This window comes from Aquarana catesbeiana, linkage group LG08, assembly GCF_042186555.1.
Source record: "Aquarana catesbeiana isolate 2022-GZ linkage group LG08, ASM4218655v1, whole genome shotgun sequence".
Lineage (NCBI taxonomy): Eukaryota > Metazoa > Chordata > Amphibia > Anura > Ranidae > Aquarana > Aquarana catesbeiana.
Genome location: NC_133331.1, coordinates 164,738,797 through 164,756,173, shown reverse-complemented (window position 1 = coordinate 164,756,173; position 17,377 = coordinate 164,738,797). Strand labels below are relative to the sequence as shown.

The window sequence follows — 17,377 nt, the reverse complement described above, 5'->3', positions numbered from 1 at the left end:
ACCAAAACCCTCACCAAATTGCAAGCTGAACACTACAGGTAATCACAACAAAGCCTGAGAATTGACATAAAACAAGGTAAGTGCAGCGCAATAAAACAATAAATGAATAAAAAAGTCCCCAAGATAACACTACAAACAGATGAAATCTGTTTTTCAATGGCCTGAGGAGATACGATCCAAGAGCGATATGTGTATGTGCTTACCAGAGGCTGTGGACCTCTGCACAGCAGAGGTCAAACTCACGTATATCCCCTCAGGGATGATGGTGTCCTGGATACTGTCACTGGAGCCGAGTCACAAATCCTGATGTCAACAGGCAAAGGTAAGCTTCCATAGGAAAAGACCCCAACGACTCTAGGTATCCGGATCAGAGTGTCACAGGCATCATGGGTATCTCCCCGGTGTCAGCAAGTAAAACACAAAGAGAAATCTTCTCTAAGAGTAGTCCGTTTATTTAAATAAGAATTGTGTGGTAACAACCACTATTAAAAAGCGCTCACGGGCGCTAAAGCATACAGTGTCCACAGTACACAGTCGGGCTGCGGTGCACGAGCAGACCCGACATACAGACGGAGGCAGCGGGTGACGTCCGATGATAAGCTCCTCCCCCCGTACGCGGCGTTACCACACAATTCTTATTTAAATAAACGGACTACTCTTAGAGAAGATTTCTCTTTGTGTTTTACTTGCTGACACCGGGGAGATACCCATGATGCCTGTGACACTCTGATCCGGATACCTAGAGTCGTTGGGGTCTTTTCCTATGGAAGCTTACCTTTGCCTGTTGACATCAGGATTTGTGACTCGGCTCCAGTGACAGTATCCAGGACACCATCATCCCTGAGGGGATATACGTGAGTTTGACCTCTGCTGTGCAGAGGTCCACAGCCTCTGGTAAGCACATACACATATCGCTCTTGGATCGTATCTCCTCAGGCCATTGAAAAACAGATTTCATCTGTTTGTAGTGTTATCTTGGGGACTTTTTTATTCATTTATTGTTTTATTGCGCTGCACTTACCTTGTTTTATGTAAAGTGGTTGTGAAGGCTGAAGGTTTTTTGCCTTCATGCATATGCATGAAGGTAAAAAACCTTCTGTGTGCTGCTCCCCCCACAGCCCTCCCCCCCAATACTCACCTGAACCCCCTCCCGGTCCAGTGATGTGCTGAAGAGCCTCAGATGTTCTGGAACTCCCTGACGTCAATCACAGCCAATGAGCCAATGAAGAGAGAGCGGGGGCGGGGCCAAGACACAGCTCTATGTAACTTATGGACGCATAGAGCAGGGCTCAGGAGCGAGCACGCACCAGTGTGCCCATAGCAAGCGGCTTGCTATTGGGGGCAATGGTCAAGGAGGGGCCAGCAGTCGAGAAGAGGAGGACCTGAGAAGAGAAGGATCAAGTCTGCTCTGTGCAAAACCTTTACACAGAGCAGGTAAGTAAAAGATGTTTGTTTGTTTTTTGTTTTTTTTTTTAAAGCCAAACCTTTAATACTACTTTTAATTCTGCTGTAGTAGACTGGGGAGCTAGTCTCCCTGATGGCAGCAAAATTAAAACTAGTTATGACTTTGCTTACATCCTACAAGGTAATACTGTATGCAGCTGACTGTGCCTACAGAGTTACAGTATGTTACTTGGAGATTAATGGAGGTGTCTTGTAGAGCTGGAGATGCCCAAGAGTATGCTCATTTATTTTAAGACAAAAATGCACAGGCAAGTATTTCTAAAGTGTGTATTTTTTTCTTGTTTTGAAACTTTGTGTTAGTTCCTTAGAAAATTCAGAATCAGTGCTCTGTTCAAAAATAAGCAAACTCCTTTTCTTTGGATAAAAGTTTATTGAATACTTTATAAATCCATATCTAGTAGCACTAGGCAGCAAAGAATGCATATTCTAATAACCTTCTATGTCTCCAATTTGGCTTCCATTTCATTTCCACTTGTGGGCTTGAAATCCAATCTGAGAATTAACAGGTCTTTATTCAGATTGAAAGAACTTCCATTTGTGTAATTACAAGAAGTAAGGAGTGGAAACAAAAAAAAATAGCTCTCATCGTTCATCCTACTTTTCTTCCCAAACAAAGGAATCTTTTCCTTTAAAGGCTGGTCAGTCATAAACCTCTTCCAGTTCCGAATTCCAAAGTCTCCTCTAAAACATCTTCTCTAACAGTCCAAAGGCTTGACGGATCTGATAGATATCATCCGCTTCCAACTCATGCCCCTTAACCTTACTATTACTTTCATGCACATCAAAAACATTTTATTACTTATTCAGAACAATCTTTTCAAAGGTTAGTTAATTGACCAAACTACAGTGTATTACTGTAGAAGGTTAGAGGGGTGATTATAAAAATTCAGATGTTTTATGGAATACCACCAATTAGAGACTTTGGCATGATCAGATCCTCATGTATGAATTGTCTGAGTGAAGACTCCCCTCTTTATAAGTGTAACACAGGAAATGGGGAGTCCAGCTGGAGGGGGGGAATGCAGACTTACATGCCTCTGGCCTCTGGCATATTCTTTGTGGTGCAGAACAAAATCCCTTTTTCATCTACATGTGATAATTAAAAATAAATTACAATAGTCAAAGGCAGAACCTCCATTAATTTATTTGAGTTCAGCAAAATGTTTGGAAGTTTGGTCTAAATGATAGTGCTTGTACAGCTCGATGAGCACAGCTAATACATTCCCTAAATGTAAGAGATTAACAATTTAGAACTGTTTTTTTTTAAAACTGGGATAGATGTTTATGTGCAAATTATCCAATGGATTTGCATGACAGCCAGGCATTTTCAGAAGGAAAGGTAAGCAATGACAGCTTATATTTATTTTAAATGGAGAAAACAGCCGAGAGAATGTCAAAACAGCATATGATCAATCAAATTATGCGTTAATTAAAAATAAAAATCTCTGCGCCAAAGTCATCTTGCAACATGTGCATTTGCAAGCAGTGTTAGGTCAGGCATGATCACATGCAACTGAAAAAAAAAATGTGTATACTTTATTTACGATTTAGTGCTGTAACATTATAAATAGTAAGCCCATTGTTGTCACAGTTCTTTTTGGTAACAAATCAGTTGCATCAGGTCACATTTTAGACTAAACCTATTGTCAAGCCATTTTTTCATATCTGAAATGCAGTCTAACAACTATACATAGGTGAAATACATGTAAGGATATTATTTTTCATGCCAAATGACTTGTAATTCTGTTCAACCTGTTCTGAGATTTATACAGCTCTGCAACACAGACTGTCTAGCAGGGCAGGAGACTTGATTTTTGCTCTACTGCTGCTCTAATACACTTACAGTTCTTATCTCTACCCCAACCTGTGACTGGACAGTGAAAGGACAAGCAGAAGACTGATGAGCTTATCTCTCTGTCACTCTGCTTTGCTAAATTTGCTTTGAACCTTATTGAAGTATTTTGGGGAAGAATCATTAAGAATCCATTCTGGCAATTTGTAGAACTAATAAGCAAGCTATTGTTACATTAAATTCATTGTTTGTAAAAATGTGCTAAGAACCTCATTGTAGTCTTTTGGATTAGAACCTTTAAGATTTAATTCTGTCTATTTGTAGGACTAATAAGCAAGCTATTTTTTACATAAAAGGCATAGGAAGTCAGGAACTACCATGGGTTGGGTGGAGCATGTACCAATGCTAAAATTAAAAGCAAAACTTAAAAAATTATAGGTTTTTCCCTATTTTTGGCTGCAAACCTGCACATTTTGGGGGCAAACATTGGTAATTTTTAAACCTCGCAAATCATGGGGATTCACAATGAAGCCATGGCAGTGGCAAACCCGACATGAATCCCTATAGACCACATACTGCAATATCTCCATTCAGTGCTATGTTACATAAATAAGATTAAAAAAAAAAATTACCTTTAGTTCTTAAGTAATTAAGGATGATTTGCACTGAAAAAATATCTCTTGATTTATTAACACCTGTTTATTACATATATCCTTAAATTTTAGTACAACGGGTGTGGAATAAAGAGCTGGACAGCACCAACTTACTAAATGCAGCTCCACACTACACAGAGCTGTGCTAAAAGCTACACCTACAGAGCTGGGATCATTAGTATGACTACAATAAACATTTAAAAATTGATTTATGATTAGTTTCTGTAGGCTAAACAAATCATTATTATTTGCACTAAGTATTTTAAAAAGCCCCAAGACATGTATAAACAAGACATTTGCCCTCAGTAAATAAGACATTAAACTTTGTACACAAATGCCTTGTATATATTTGACATATGAAGCCACAAAATACTGTGATGTAGCAAATGTGTTAATTACACATGCACTTCAAGTTCAAACAAGGTAACACACAGTTCTGTCTTCAGCTATGATTCTTAAGAAATTGAGAAAAAAAAATTACACCAACACAAAAATATGGTTACTTGAAATTTCAGGTTTGTTGCAGAACACCAAAGTTAATTCTCAATATTTTAGCCTGGGCAAAAATGTAGAATTTGCATGTCTTATTTACCAACTGAGTTATTTTTGCACTTGTGTTAAAAGTTCATTCTGATCACCAAATGTCGTCTTTTCTTTTTTTTTTTTTTTTACGGTGGTATGACAGAAAACATATTCCTTAATTAAGCCCCTTATGGGTTAATGCACCAACCTTCTATCACAGTAGACATAATGTCCCCATTTTTGTTCAACCCTTTCAAAGTGCATGCTCATTCATTAAGGCGTTTTCCATTACATTCCTGTTACATTCTGTACATTCCAAAACTAACTTTTTGTAATTTTGTATTTATATTTTTCATTCAGGTTATAGTTCATCTTCATTTTTCAAACTGTAATCCATCAACAGGTATTTCTGACCATTCATATGTATTTCAACTTGTTTAGTTTCTTGGCATTGATGTACAATGTACTCAAAAGAAAGGAGCAAGGATTGCACGAGTGTTATTCTGCCTATGCATGTTACAAAACAGCTAAGCAACAGAACTTCCAACAACATTTTACTAAAAGGCAAAAAACATCAGAGATGATGATCTGCAAAACTAGAAGTGAACTCGGGCTGGTCTCCACACATTAGGCTGCATTCCTGTTTTTGCTGCAGAAAACCTGGGTTTTGGCACCTGGATTCTAGAAATTGATGCTCTGGGGTTGGTGACGGAACTCATAGGACTTAGAACTGTAGAAGCATGATAATTCTCATGTGGAGATTCCAGGATAGGATAATGATATTGTGCAGGCCCAGAAACATTGGCAGGCGTAGGCTGACTAGTCAAATCAGTTCTCCAAACTGGTTCTGCGAGTGTTGTTGCAGACCGGGGGGCTAGCACAGTTGGAGTCATGTTTATAGATGATGACATTGGAGTTGGAGTTGAGAAGCGCTTAATCTCCTGAGCTCTAGTTTTCACAGGAATTTGTCTGCCTTGACTCGCAGAGAGATTTGGTTTTGGGATATCCTTGCTAGAAGAATCAGCAAAACAGAACATTGCTGGATTGAGCTGGTAAGGCTGATGACGCATAAAATCAATAGCTTGCATTCTTGGCTTTCCACTAGCTCCTTTTTTCACTTTGCTTTCTACTTTGCCTCCTTGAGATTTTGAAGCTGCTAATGGATAAAATGGAGATACCAATGGATTGTATGCAATTGGAGGCGGTGCACGAATATTTGATGAATATTTCCAAGAGGAGGGAAGAGACGGAGTTGGTGAGGGTGTTCTTGGCCTTGAGTTAGGTCTGGACTGAGATCTGCGTTCTGAGTCTACCACGAATTTGTCCACACGGCTTTGTCGTTTTGCAAACAACTCTGCTCCTTTACCTTTCAGCAGGGGTAAATCTTGGCATCCATTTACAAATTCTTCTACAGGTGTTTTTAAAATAGGTTTTGGAGCCACAGGTGGAGGAACTTTATTTTTTCGTGCTGAAGGCTGCATAAAATTGCAAGCTTCAGCTCCTAAGCTAAGAAAATCTTCTTCTGGGCCAGACTCAAATCCTGTGGCATGTTGCGGTTTGTCATCAAGGTTCTGAACCATAGTCAAAAGTTCTGGGTTAGGTTGGTACTTCTTCTCCTCTTTTTTAACAAACATTTGTTTCTTGCCCCCTCTTTTTCGGGCATCATTTAAGATACCAGTGCGCCCAGCAGGGACAGAGATTTTTTGTTCTCTTGAAGTTGCAGATTCTGGTGATTGGACTGCTGGTGATAAGTAAGAGGATGTGTGACTTATAGGACTAATATACTTTGATGCTGTAGGTGTCACTGGGGTTGCTGGAGCATTAGGTACAACATTTGATTGTGACGTAATTGCTGGTGGTCCTGGTGGCCGTGAAGGAGATGACAGATATATTGAAGCAGTAGTAGTCCGTGGTGTTCCTGCTGCTGGAATATAAAGAGATGCAACTGAGCTAACTGGAGTTTTTTGGGGACTTACAGATATATCAGGTGTAAATGGTGTGAATGGGGGAGGAGCAATATTTTGCACTGGTGTGCTTTCATTTTTTTTTGCTGGCATTGGATTAAATATAACTGATGAGGCTAAAGAACGTTGTCCAACTTGACCAGGAGTAAATGGTCGTGCAGACCTGTTGAAGATTGCGATTCCAGAAGCTGGTGACTGGATATTACCAGCTTGTGGAACCAGAGTGTGAGCGGGGGCTAGTGATATCTGGGCACTTGTCACTTTGATGTTCTCTGAGCCTTGAGGCTGCTGGCTTCTTTCTAAATTAACCTGATGGTTGACATTTCCATTGACCATTGTCTTCCGAGGAGGCGCAATGGGGGTCTTTTGAAGAACCTGAGGGTTTTGTGCTGAAATATTTTCAACAGCATGTTCTGATTTTTGCCTTTGCAGTTCAAACAATGCTGCACCTTTTCCAGATGCCTCACTCAGACCTTTTTCTTCTGGATGTTCATGTTCCATCTTTGGCTTTTCAATGTCAAGATATGTGCTGTCCCAATCAGAATTGTTTGTTAGACTACGTGCATCAGAAAAGCCTTCCTCATCAAATTCCGATTCACTTGTTGGAAGGACACCGTCTTCGTCTTCAATGTAACGATCTTCGTCTACACTTCCGTAACTAACAAGGGTATATTTCTTTGCTCTTTGCCGTCTTTTCTTAAACATGAGAACCCCCTTTGAGTGGGGATTTGGAGCAGCAGTTAGCAAAGATGCAATGGTTCTACATTTGGTTCTAGCTTCTTTTACATTTTTCTCCTGGGCACTTTCACTACGGTGAAGTTCTGAAAGAGAACATGAGAAAACAATTGCTTAGTAGCTATTCTTACGAAATTAATACTGTACATCTTTATAAATTGTAATATCAACAATAATGTTAGCACTCCTTTTAAAAGGAGGTTCCATCAATTTTATTTATTTTTTTTAAATTTTTTATTATGTCCTAGGGAAATGTGTATATTTTGTTGTCCTGGAATCAATGCCAGATTTCTGGATATCCAGCATAGGTTGTGACCCAGAGCAGCAGGACTTTCAGGGCAGTCTAATTCTGTACACCTAGAACCACACTTGTAGCAAAGTAAGGTGCAATTTTGCCATACTCTTCATCATTTGTAGACATAATGATGCAGAGTAATCTCTTTCTTTCAGTTTTTCATCTCTGGCACTAGCATACTTTGTGTGCTAGTGTGACATCTAATCTTGTTAGCGTGTTGCTGGGTGAGAGTGGGTGGCACAAGACAGTTGGCCTACAATGCAAATAGGATTATTCCAGCCCTGACTAGGATAGTCACAGATTATTACAGGCTTGGTGTCATTTTATACATAAAAGACCTGCTGTATTTTGGGTTCCCTAAAACATATGATCAGTTGATAAGCATACTGGAAGGCTCAAGAAACCTCAGCATGGGAAGTTTTTAAATGATAATACAGGGGTCAAAGTAAGAGCTGCACAGTACATATTCTTTCACATACCCATGTACACATGAGCATGAATACCCATATATATGTGAACACTGGAGAGCGAATCAGACTTTTGATTCCCTGATCATTACATGGCTAACTTTTGGCATAAAGCAAAGCACTCTGAAAGTATTATTAAAAATCAGAACTCCCTTAAAGTCACTGTGAAGGTAATATAGGGGAATTGCACTACATCTGAGGTCTGTCTTTGGGTATACTAGCCAAGGTTGGACATACTGAGGTTTTTTTTTATCCAAAGGTACAGCTGTACTTTAAATGTATGTTTATCAAACTTGTGCTGCTAAACATTGTCGGCATTTCACCAGTAAGTGATTTCCTAAGTGGGTTACTTTGTTAATATATCTAAAAGTGGGTGTGTGACACCAAAGTAATGACATACGAAAAGCTTTTTTTTTTCATGGTTCTTTTCTTGGCTTTACTGGGGCTTCAAACTAGCACAGGTGTGCATTATTTGTAAAACTTACTACTGCCTTAAGTTGTCCTATTGATATAATACACTCTATTTCGGCTGTACATATGTTGCCTGGAGATTTGGCAATGTAAGTGGCATTACTAAAAGGAGAAATGGCATGCTGTATTTATATCATATAACGATGAGTGTACTGGCCATGAACTCTGACCTATGAAGCTATTTGAACCTTAAAAAAAAAACAAATTATAATTATCTTTTAATGAGTATCTTTTCAAATGAGTTGAATTTGCCTATATTTTTTGATATGTGCTGAGAAATAAGCAATTTTAGAAATCTTTGTTTTGTTTTTTTTTTATATATATAATGATGCACTCAAAATGTATACACATTGTTGAAAGCAAAGTTTATGTCCCTATTAGTTGATGACAGCAGAACACCTATACAGTTTTACTTAAAGAGGAACTGCAGTCTGCTCACATAATTTGTAATAAAAACATCTTTGCCATTCTGAAGCTTCCCTCCAACCAATTTGCATATTATTTTATATATATATTGTGATTCTGTACTTGCCAAATATGCTGCAGAAATCTCCCTCCACTGAGTCTGGCTTCAATCATTTTAACTGTGGGCAGCTGAAGCTGCTGCCTGTTCACTTCCTGGATTTACACAGACACACAGAGGTACACCTTCAGCTCTGCAGCTCTCATTGGCCCTCTTATGACTCAACCCCCCCCCCACCCCACCCCCCCCCAGCTTCCCGGCAAACTCTCACGAGAGTGAGAGAGAGAGCTGTGCATGATATCATAAGCCTAGGCTTTTTACCAGACAAGAAACAGGAAGTGAGCTGTATAAGGTATTTATTGGCAGAAAAAAAATGTTTTACTATCCAAAGTTAAAACAACAAGGGCAGAAGATCCTTGAATCTAAATTGAAAGATGAAAAAATGACTGAAGTTCCGCTTTAAATGTACATAGATACATTTTACATTTTAGAATGTTTTTAATTTCATACAGATATGGTTAGGATCAGCACATTATTCAATAGCAAAAAACTCCTGTAATTTATAACTTTCTGTGTAAAATAAACTATAGCTGTGCCCTGGAACCAAGCAAGGGCATGACATATTAACTATAGCTTTCTACCACTGTTTTGGAATAATACAAATAAAAAATCAAGCAAAAATATAAAAATCATAAAAAATGGTTACAAAAATACATTCTGAAAAGTTGATAGAATTTATTGTACTGTGGACTAAATTTCTTCAGATGCTTTGCATTATACTACAAAAAAAAAGAATGTAAAACTTTTAGTAAGCTTAAAGGTCTATCTATAACTTTCACAATGATCACCACACAGAATGGGATTTTAATCTAGTCAAAGTGAGTATTACGACAACCGGGAATGTGTTACTATCAACTGAAGCAAATCAACCCACTTTAAATGCACTTCTCTTACCAAGCTCTTCACATTGTCAAGCCAATCACTCAACACCCATGCCTTCAATGTATACCGTGAGCCATGACAAATTAAAAATGTTCTATACTAAAAATATTAACCTATTCATTAAGATCATTTGCTCTGTACTAACTTTCACTCTAAACAAACAGTAAGTATAAGCAGAGAAGAACAAATTCTGTTTTGTAGCTGAATACATTATTTTACAATTAGGAGACATGAATTACCTGCATAGAGATTATCTGTGCTGTGGTAGGAAGATACCGGTGAATCAGGCATGACACATGCACCATTAGAGTCACAATGTTCCATATAGAGCTGACAGGGGACAAGTACACTCCGAGCTGGAGCCAAACCAAAGTAGGAAAATCTCCCCAGCTCTGCACTGCCCTTTCTACAAGCCTTTTTAAGTCCCCACTTTTGTCTTCCTTGGCATAGCTGTTGGCTTCACTGGCTTGCAGTAACCGATGAGGTCAGAGAATCTATTTTTAAGTGCCAGGGCTTATCATTGGACTGGGCTATGGACATTGTCACCTGTCACTTCAGCTATGTTCCTCTTTGCCTGTGATTGAGTTAGAAAGAAATTTTTTCTCCCAGCAGTAATTCTTCTCCCCTCTTCCCCTTTAAATGGAGCGTGAAACAATGATATGTATTCCGGTCTGGAAACATTAGGTCAATGCACTTAAAATACCATAGTTATCCATAAAGGCCCTGATAGAAAAATCAGTATTCCTCTTAGCTTAGCCAAACAGAAGAGTAGAAAGATGCAAGTAGTTGGACTGCTATTGAAGAAACCTCATAAAACTTTGTGTTAGTATATGCAGCCATAATTAGATTGCTAAGGGGATATTTACTAAGGAAGTATTTTTTTAGTGATTCTGCATTCACTCTAAAGACCCAATCAAGCGCAGATTAATTTTTTTAAAAACATGACTTTTCAGTGCACGTGATTGGATAATTGTAATGATTTCAGAAAGATGTACTCCTTTAGTAAACCAACTCTTCTGTCTTCTAACTAGCTGCCATGTAATCAAATATAAATATTATTTTTGTGAAGAAATATTCATTTTCAATCTGGCTTGATCTATTAAGGTCTGTCCCAGGAAATACTAGCTAACAGTAGGATTGCCCCAAAGAGGAACTGAACTTTGAAATCTGTACACAAAGTGTTAAGCAGAGGGCAAAGGACTAGTCACCACTATTACATGTGGTCTCCCTGCAGCTGCTATCACTTACAATGGGGGTGATTTACGAAAGCCATGCGCCATCAGTAGAGGCGCAATGCACATTTCCATATTTACGACACAGTGCGCCGGTAACAGAGCTCAAATCCCCCATTTACTATAGCGTTCTCGGCGCGCGGGAGAATGCAATCTGTGCGCCACTATGGACATGGCGCATGGCATTTCCAATTCAATATTAACAGAAGATGGAGGTGCCAATATTATGGGGTGATGTGAGGAAGTTTAGTAACAACTGCCCAAGTAACAAATATACCCAAAATAGAATGAGAAAGTAACTTTTTCAGAGAAAGCCTGCTGTGCCTGCAAGTACGTTTAGAACTGCGTGAGATCAATGTAAACAGTGCGCATGCGCAAGTGGCTCTTGTGCTCATTCACATGAGTTTGTTCACTGAACGGCCAAAATTTTAGTAAATTTTAAGCAACGTATATGCAATTGTATGGGTTGAACTGGCGCACCTCTAAATTTTTTTTTTACGCTGGTTCACCTCTATTTATTTTTTTAAGGAGATTTGTACACAGGTTAACATGTTACGTTGCCAACATGAGACATGCATCTTGTTAAAATTATGTAAAAAGACTCTCGTTCCTCTAGCTCCTCCTAAAAGGGCATTTAACCTTCCCCCTCTAATACATATGATTTCCTTGGGCTAGCTTTTGCTTTTAAAGGGGAACTCCACACGCCATTCTCCAATGCTCTTGTCTCCCCCTCTAACCCCTTGGATTTCCATGGGCTAACTTTTGCTTTTAAAGGGGAACTCCACACTCCACTCCATTCTCAAAAGGCTGTGAGCTGCCTTCACCAATCCAAACCACATCCTTTTTCAGAGCATACAACAGAGCCAGCTAGGAAAGGGGCGAGAAGAGCGATCGCCCAACCCCCTCCTGAACCATACAAGGCCACATGCACTCAACATAGCTGGCTGCCTTTGGGTCATGTTGGGCTCAGCCCAATACCAACCACAAAGCACTTTGTACCCACTGGTTTATAGGGGCTTTCCACATTCCATAAAGCCCCCTGTCTGTAGCCCCCCACAACCCCAGCCTAGGGTTGTGTGGAAGAGGCCCTTGTCCCCCTGAATATAGGAACAAGGTGGTTGACTTTTGGGGTGCCCAAGCCCCTCCTGCCCCCAAGCATCCACCCCCTTCATGGGCTGGCTTGCTGTGTGTTTGGATAGGGGTTTGTTAGTGTGTGGGAGGGGGTTCTCATTTTAAGCCTTAACAGACCCAAATGGCGGGGGTGGCAGGCTATTTTTGGTTTTGGGTTAAAATCTTGCAGCTGCAATGTAGATTTGTAAGTTTGTAAGTTTTCTCTAAAGCTCTACATCTTTGAAGCAGCATTTTGGATACATGCTACAGATGCACCACTTTACAGGCAGAGTAAGCCCCCCCCCCCCAAATTACTAGCTTTTAAGCAATTTAGTATTTTTAAAGGCACGTCTCCTTGTTTCGCTTTTGGGGTTGTCCAAATTGGTGACATTGCTATATGTCCCTCAGGGTGGGACCTGGGCCCCCATACCCATTTTAAGGCCAATAACTAGAATATAAGCCAGCCAAGTGGGGACTAGCAAAATTAACAAGTCAGTTCCCATAGACTGCAATGGTGTTTGTTTGTATAACATTTGCTGATGTTAGGCTCTTTGTTTGCCCCCCTGGACCAGGGGGTGTTTGTCCCATCTGTAATTTTGTAGCATGCTGGATGATGTGCTTAATTTGGCTTATTTTGTGCTAGTTGCCTTTGGGTTGTTCTGGGCATGCTCAGGGACTTTGGCTTTTTGTGTGTGAACAGCACTTGGATTTTTCTGGGCATGCTCAGAGTGTGTTTTTTGGGTTAGTAATTTAAGGACAAGGTGTACCCAGTTTGAAGTAATGTCTCTACATTGGGTGAACTTGCATTTCCCCCTTCATCTTCCAGGACAGCTATTTGAGAGATGATTGGCTCCGCCTTCTACAGGAAACACAAAGCAGACACAATTTAAAAGCCCCTTCCTTCTCCTTTGACCCTCAATTGTTTTGTATTTCCTGACCTCCAGGAGTACGCACAGTTATGTTTTGTTTTTTTCTTTAGGTATGGTGACTGTGGTTAGCTGACCCCTCTTTTTTCAGTAATACTCAGACCGGTTGTGGCCATTGCTGCAGTATTTGCTGCTTTTTGCAGTCTGATAAGGGCCCCCTCTTTTGTGGTTACTTGCCTTTGTGGAGACATTTGCAACTGCCACCCCACCCCAGTGTGGTTGTCCGGGGTCTGAGTACCTAGGGGAGCGGAGCGCTTCCTCGTGTATTCCTCCTTTGGGGTGTACCAAGATGGCGTCGGATGACGCACTTCCGGTGACGCGGCAAGATGGAGCCAGAACCGGAAGTGGCGTGACGCACTTCCGGTCGCCGAGTCTTTTTCATTTAAAGGACCGGCTTGGTATGTGACGTTGCTGGGGATGTGCTGCTAGGATTACAGCACTACAAGCAGACAGCGTTCAGCAGCTGCAGATCGGTCTCCTGCCTGGCACAAGTCCTGCTTGTTATGGATGCTGAGGTACTACCGCCAAGGTTAGTACATCTCCTACTGTTAATTGAGAGCTTTTAGGGCCAGGGGTGGATTTAAAGAGAAAGTGTCAGTTTATATGCCTTTCTTATTTTGATTTTCTTCTCCTAGGTTGACAAGCCTGTTAAAAGAAAATGTGGGAACTGTAGATCTAAGCTTCCTGATAGCTGTAGAAAACTATTGTGTGAGACTTGTATTTCTTCAGTGGCAGGGGCGGATTCTGCTGTGACAGTGTCCCAGGTCCCTTCGGTCTCGGCGAGGTATCTACCTCAGTGTTAGAAAACGTGAGTTCACGGGCGGTCTCTGACCCGGAGGAGGGGGGAGAACTCAAACTCTACGTCTGGCGAGGAGTCCACGTCAGAGGTTGAGGAGACTGTTAACACGCCCAGATATCTATTCCCAATCGAAGATATTGAGAAACTGTTGAAAGCAGTTTATACTTCTGAGCAGATTGAGTCGCCACAGCAGACTCAGTCGGTTCAGGATAGAATGTACAGGGGTCTTCAGGGGAGTAAGCCTAAGTGTTTTCCTGTACACCAGTCGCTTAAGGACATGGTCCTTTCTGAATAGAAAGAACCTGAGAGAAGGTTGTTCCAATCCAGAGGGCATAAGAGGAGGTTTCCTTTTCAGTCGGACGTTGAAGAAATGTTTTTCAAATGTCCTAGGCTGGATCCTCCTATGTCACTTGGTCCAGCCCTGGCATCCACATGTATAGCTAAGAATCTAGATGTATGGGTCCATAGGCTAGATGACCTTCTCTCCTCCAACACACCAGAGGAGGAGGTCAGGGAATCTCTCCTCCTGGTTGCCAAATCAATGGCTATTCTGGCAGACTCAGCGGCAGACTCGGTTAGGTCGGTGGCCAAAACATCAGCACTGATCAATTGCTCTAGATGAGCAATCTGGTTAAAATCCTGGGCGGGGGATCTGACCTCCAAAAATAAGCTTTGTGGTATTCCGTTTGAAGGCAAACTTTTATTTGGTTCGGCTTTAGAGGAAGTACTAGCTTGTTCCTTGGAAAAGGGTAAGCGTTTTCCATCTCGGAAGGTTAAGCCCCAAAGTAAGAGGCCTTTGCTTAGCGTTCGGAACAAAGTTAATTTCAAGACAGGGGGTCAGCAGGCCAAGAAAAGGTAATTTAACAAAGACAAAGCTAAAGGGGCACTCTTTGCTCCTTAAGCCCTGACCAAAAACTCTCAGTGACGTCAGGGGTAGGGGGATGGCTGACCCAGTTTGTCAAGGAATGGGCAGAGATTAAAAAAATCCTTTTATCTTCAAGATCATAGAAGAGGGTTACAGGTTGGAGTTCAATCTCCCTGCTCCCCAGAGGTTTGTTCTCACTCGGCTGCCCAGAGACCAAGAGAGACAGCAGGGCATGTTAGATCTGATTTCCCTTTGGGAATCAGAAGAGGTTATTTCCCCTGTTCCGGAGGATCAGAACTTCCAAGGGTTTTATTCTCGTGTTTTCCTGGTAAGAAAGGCACCTGGAGGATTTCGGATGGTCATCAATCTAAGCCTCCTGAACGGATTCTTAATTTACAGGCGTTTCCAGATGGAAAGCATTTACTCACTCAGAAATCTGTTGTTGCCAGAGGTATTCATGGTAACCCTGGATCTTCAGGGCGCTTACCTTCATGTACCTATATGCCAGGATCTACAACGATCCACGACATTGGCAGTTCAGGACCCTTCCTTTTCATCTTTCGGCAGCCCCGAGAATCTTTACGAAGATTGTGGCCGAAGTCATAGCCTTTTTTCATTTACAAAAGGTCTCAATCATCCCGTAGTTGGATGACTTTTTGATCTTTGCCCGAGAGAAAGGGAAACCTTGGTCAGGATCTACAAGTAGTTCTGCAGACCTTTCAAAGATTGGGTTGGAAAGTCAATCTGCAGAAGTCTGCTCTGGTTCCCTCCCAGAGCCGTCTCTTTTTGGGCTACCTGATAGTCGCCCAAAAGATTTTTCTACCAGAGGAGAAGATCTCCAAGATCCTTCTCTCCATGCAGAGTTTCAGGTGCCTTCCCTAGGCCTCCCTTCGTCAAATAATGCAGCTGTTGGGCTTGATGACTGCAGCAATCCCAGGAGTGCCCTGGTCCCAATTGCATTCCAGGTTCCTTCAGGCATTTCTTCTGCGTTATTGGGATCGCAGAAAAGACTCTTTGGATCAAGTCATACATATTCCAGGATACGATTCTCTCAATCTGTCCAGGTGGGAGCGGCCGGAACATCTGCAGGTAGGGAAGGCTTGGGCCCAGCATTCCCCAATAAAGATTACCACAGATGCCAGCCTGTGGGGTTGGGGAGCTCACTCAGAAGACTGGCAGTCTCAGGGAGCCTGGAGGCCTGAGGAGGCAGCCCAATCTTCAAACTTCAGATTAGTGGTAGGAAAGGCTTTAGTCACTTCGAAACCAAGAGTTTGTGCAAGGAACCTGTTGAATTTTTCAGACAATGCCCCAACAGTGGCTTACCTCAACAAACAGTTGCTCAAACAGTATGCTAGTATTAAGTCAGGAGATAATTTCCTGGGCGGAAAACAATGTTTCCTCAATCAGGGCAGTCCACATCAGTGGGACGACAAATGTCCTGGAAGGGGGATATTTTTCCCTGAAATATTTTTGTTGTCAATGTTTGTTGTTTGTAGGTTGTGTTTCACTTTGATTTAATTGTCTGTGCTGCACTATTTTGCTAAATCTTCCTCCAAGTCCGTTTGTGGGCACAGTCCTTTTAACAACTGTTAATTTCCTCTGCAAAATGGTCAGACCTCAAAACCATATTCTATTAGTGTCTCAAATTAACATACATGTGTACTTTGCTTTCCTTGCTCTTTTCCATGTCCTGTTTTTATTGACCTGTTTTATGTGTTTTGTTAATAATTTGTTTTGCAGATGCCTGCTCAAGTAATGCATTTTACACTCTTTCCTAAACAATTTTCATGCAACAGATTTCCCAGCTGCAGCTTAACTAGGCTGATTGGCATGGCAAAACAAAAAAAGGTGTGATTTGTCTAAAAGCTACATTCCTGGTGCCTTCATGGTAGCATATGCATGGATTGTGTGTATGCTGCCATGGATAGGCACCAGGAAAGGAAAATTACATAGAGGTAAGTATTCAATTTTTCATTTTAGCGCAGTGGTTCTCAGCCTTAGTCCTCGACAGGACATGTTTTGGGAATTTATCTTAGCTAAAATAGTTGTCCAAAATACCAAGCCATTGACTCTGATTTAAAGCACCTGTGCAAGATAAAGGAAAACCTGCAAACATGGCCTGTTGGGGGTACTTGAGGACAGGGATGAGAACCACTGATTTACAGCACTGAGCTAAAATCTAGCTCAAGACAATCCTATTCTAATTGTGGGCATTTGAGGGAAACCAAGTGAGTGTTAGAACCCCTGCTTGTCCTGCTTTGTGTCCCTTTTCTGAAAATTGCCTTCACTTCCTGTCACATAGCCAAACAGGAAGTGAGGGTAAAACCCTACCAATGTCTTTCCTTGGGGACACACAGGTCAATCTAACTAGTGTCCCCATTAGGCAAATTGCACTCTAGCACTTTGTTGTGTACACCCCAAATTATTAGGTATTTTGGGGTTTATTAAGGGCAAATCCACTCTGTAATACAAGTGTACTCGCTGTAAATCTGAGGGGAAGCACTTGCTGATTTTATCATCCAATCATGTAGAAGCAAAGATGCTGTTTTTTTTTTTTTTCCTTGCATGTTCCCCTCGGATCTCCAGCAACTGCACTTGTAGTGCAAAGTGGATTTGCCTATAGTAAATAAACCCCAAAGTTCACGATACCTAATAATTTGGGGTGTACACAGCAGTG

The 17,377-nt window shown here is 41.2% G+C and overlaps 1 protein-coding gene across 1 annotated transcript in view; it reads right to left on the bottom strand.

The window, feature by feature from the left end:
- Positions 1 to 1,830: 1,830 nt before the first annotated feature.
- Positions 1,831 to 17,377, bottom strand: part of SYNPO2L (synaptopodin 2 like) — a 192,867-nt gene continuing 177,320 nt past the window's right edge. Inside the window, exon 4 of the mRNA XM_073596682.1 lies at positions 1,831 to 7,216. Coding sequence (XP_073452783.1) covers positions 5,028 to 7,216 — 2,189 coding nt within the window. The 3' untranslated portion in view covers positions 1,831 to 5,027. The remainder of the gene's footprint in view (positions 7,217 to 17,377) is intronic.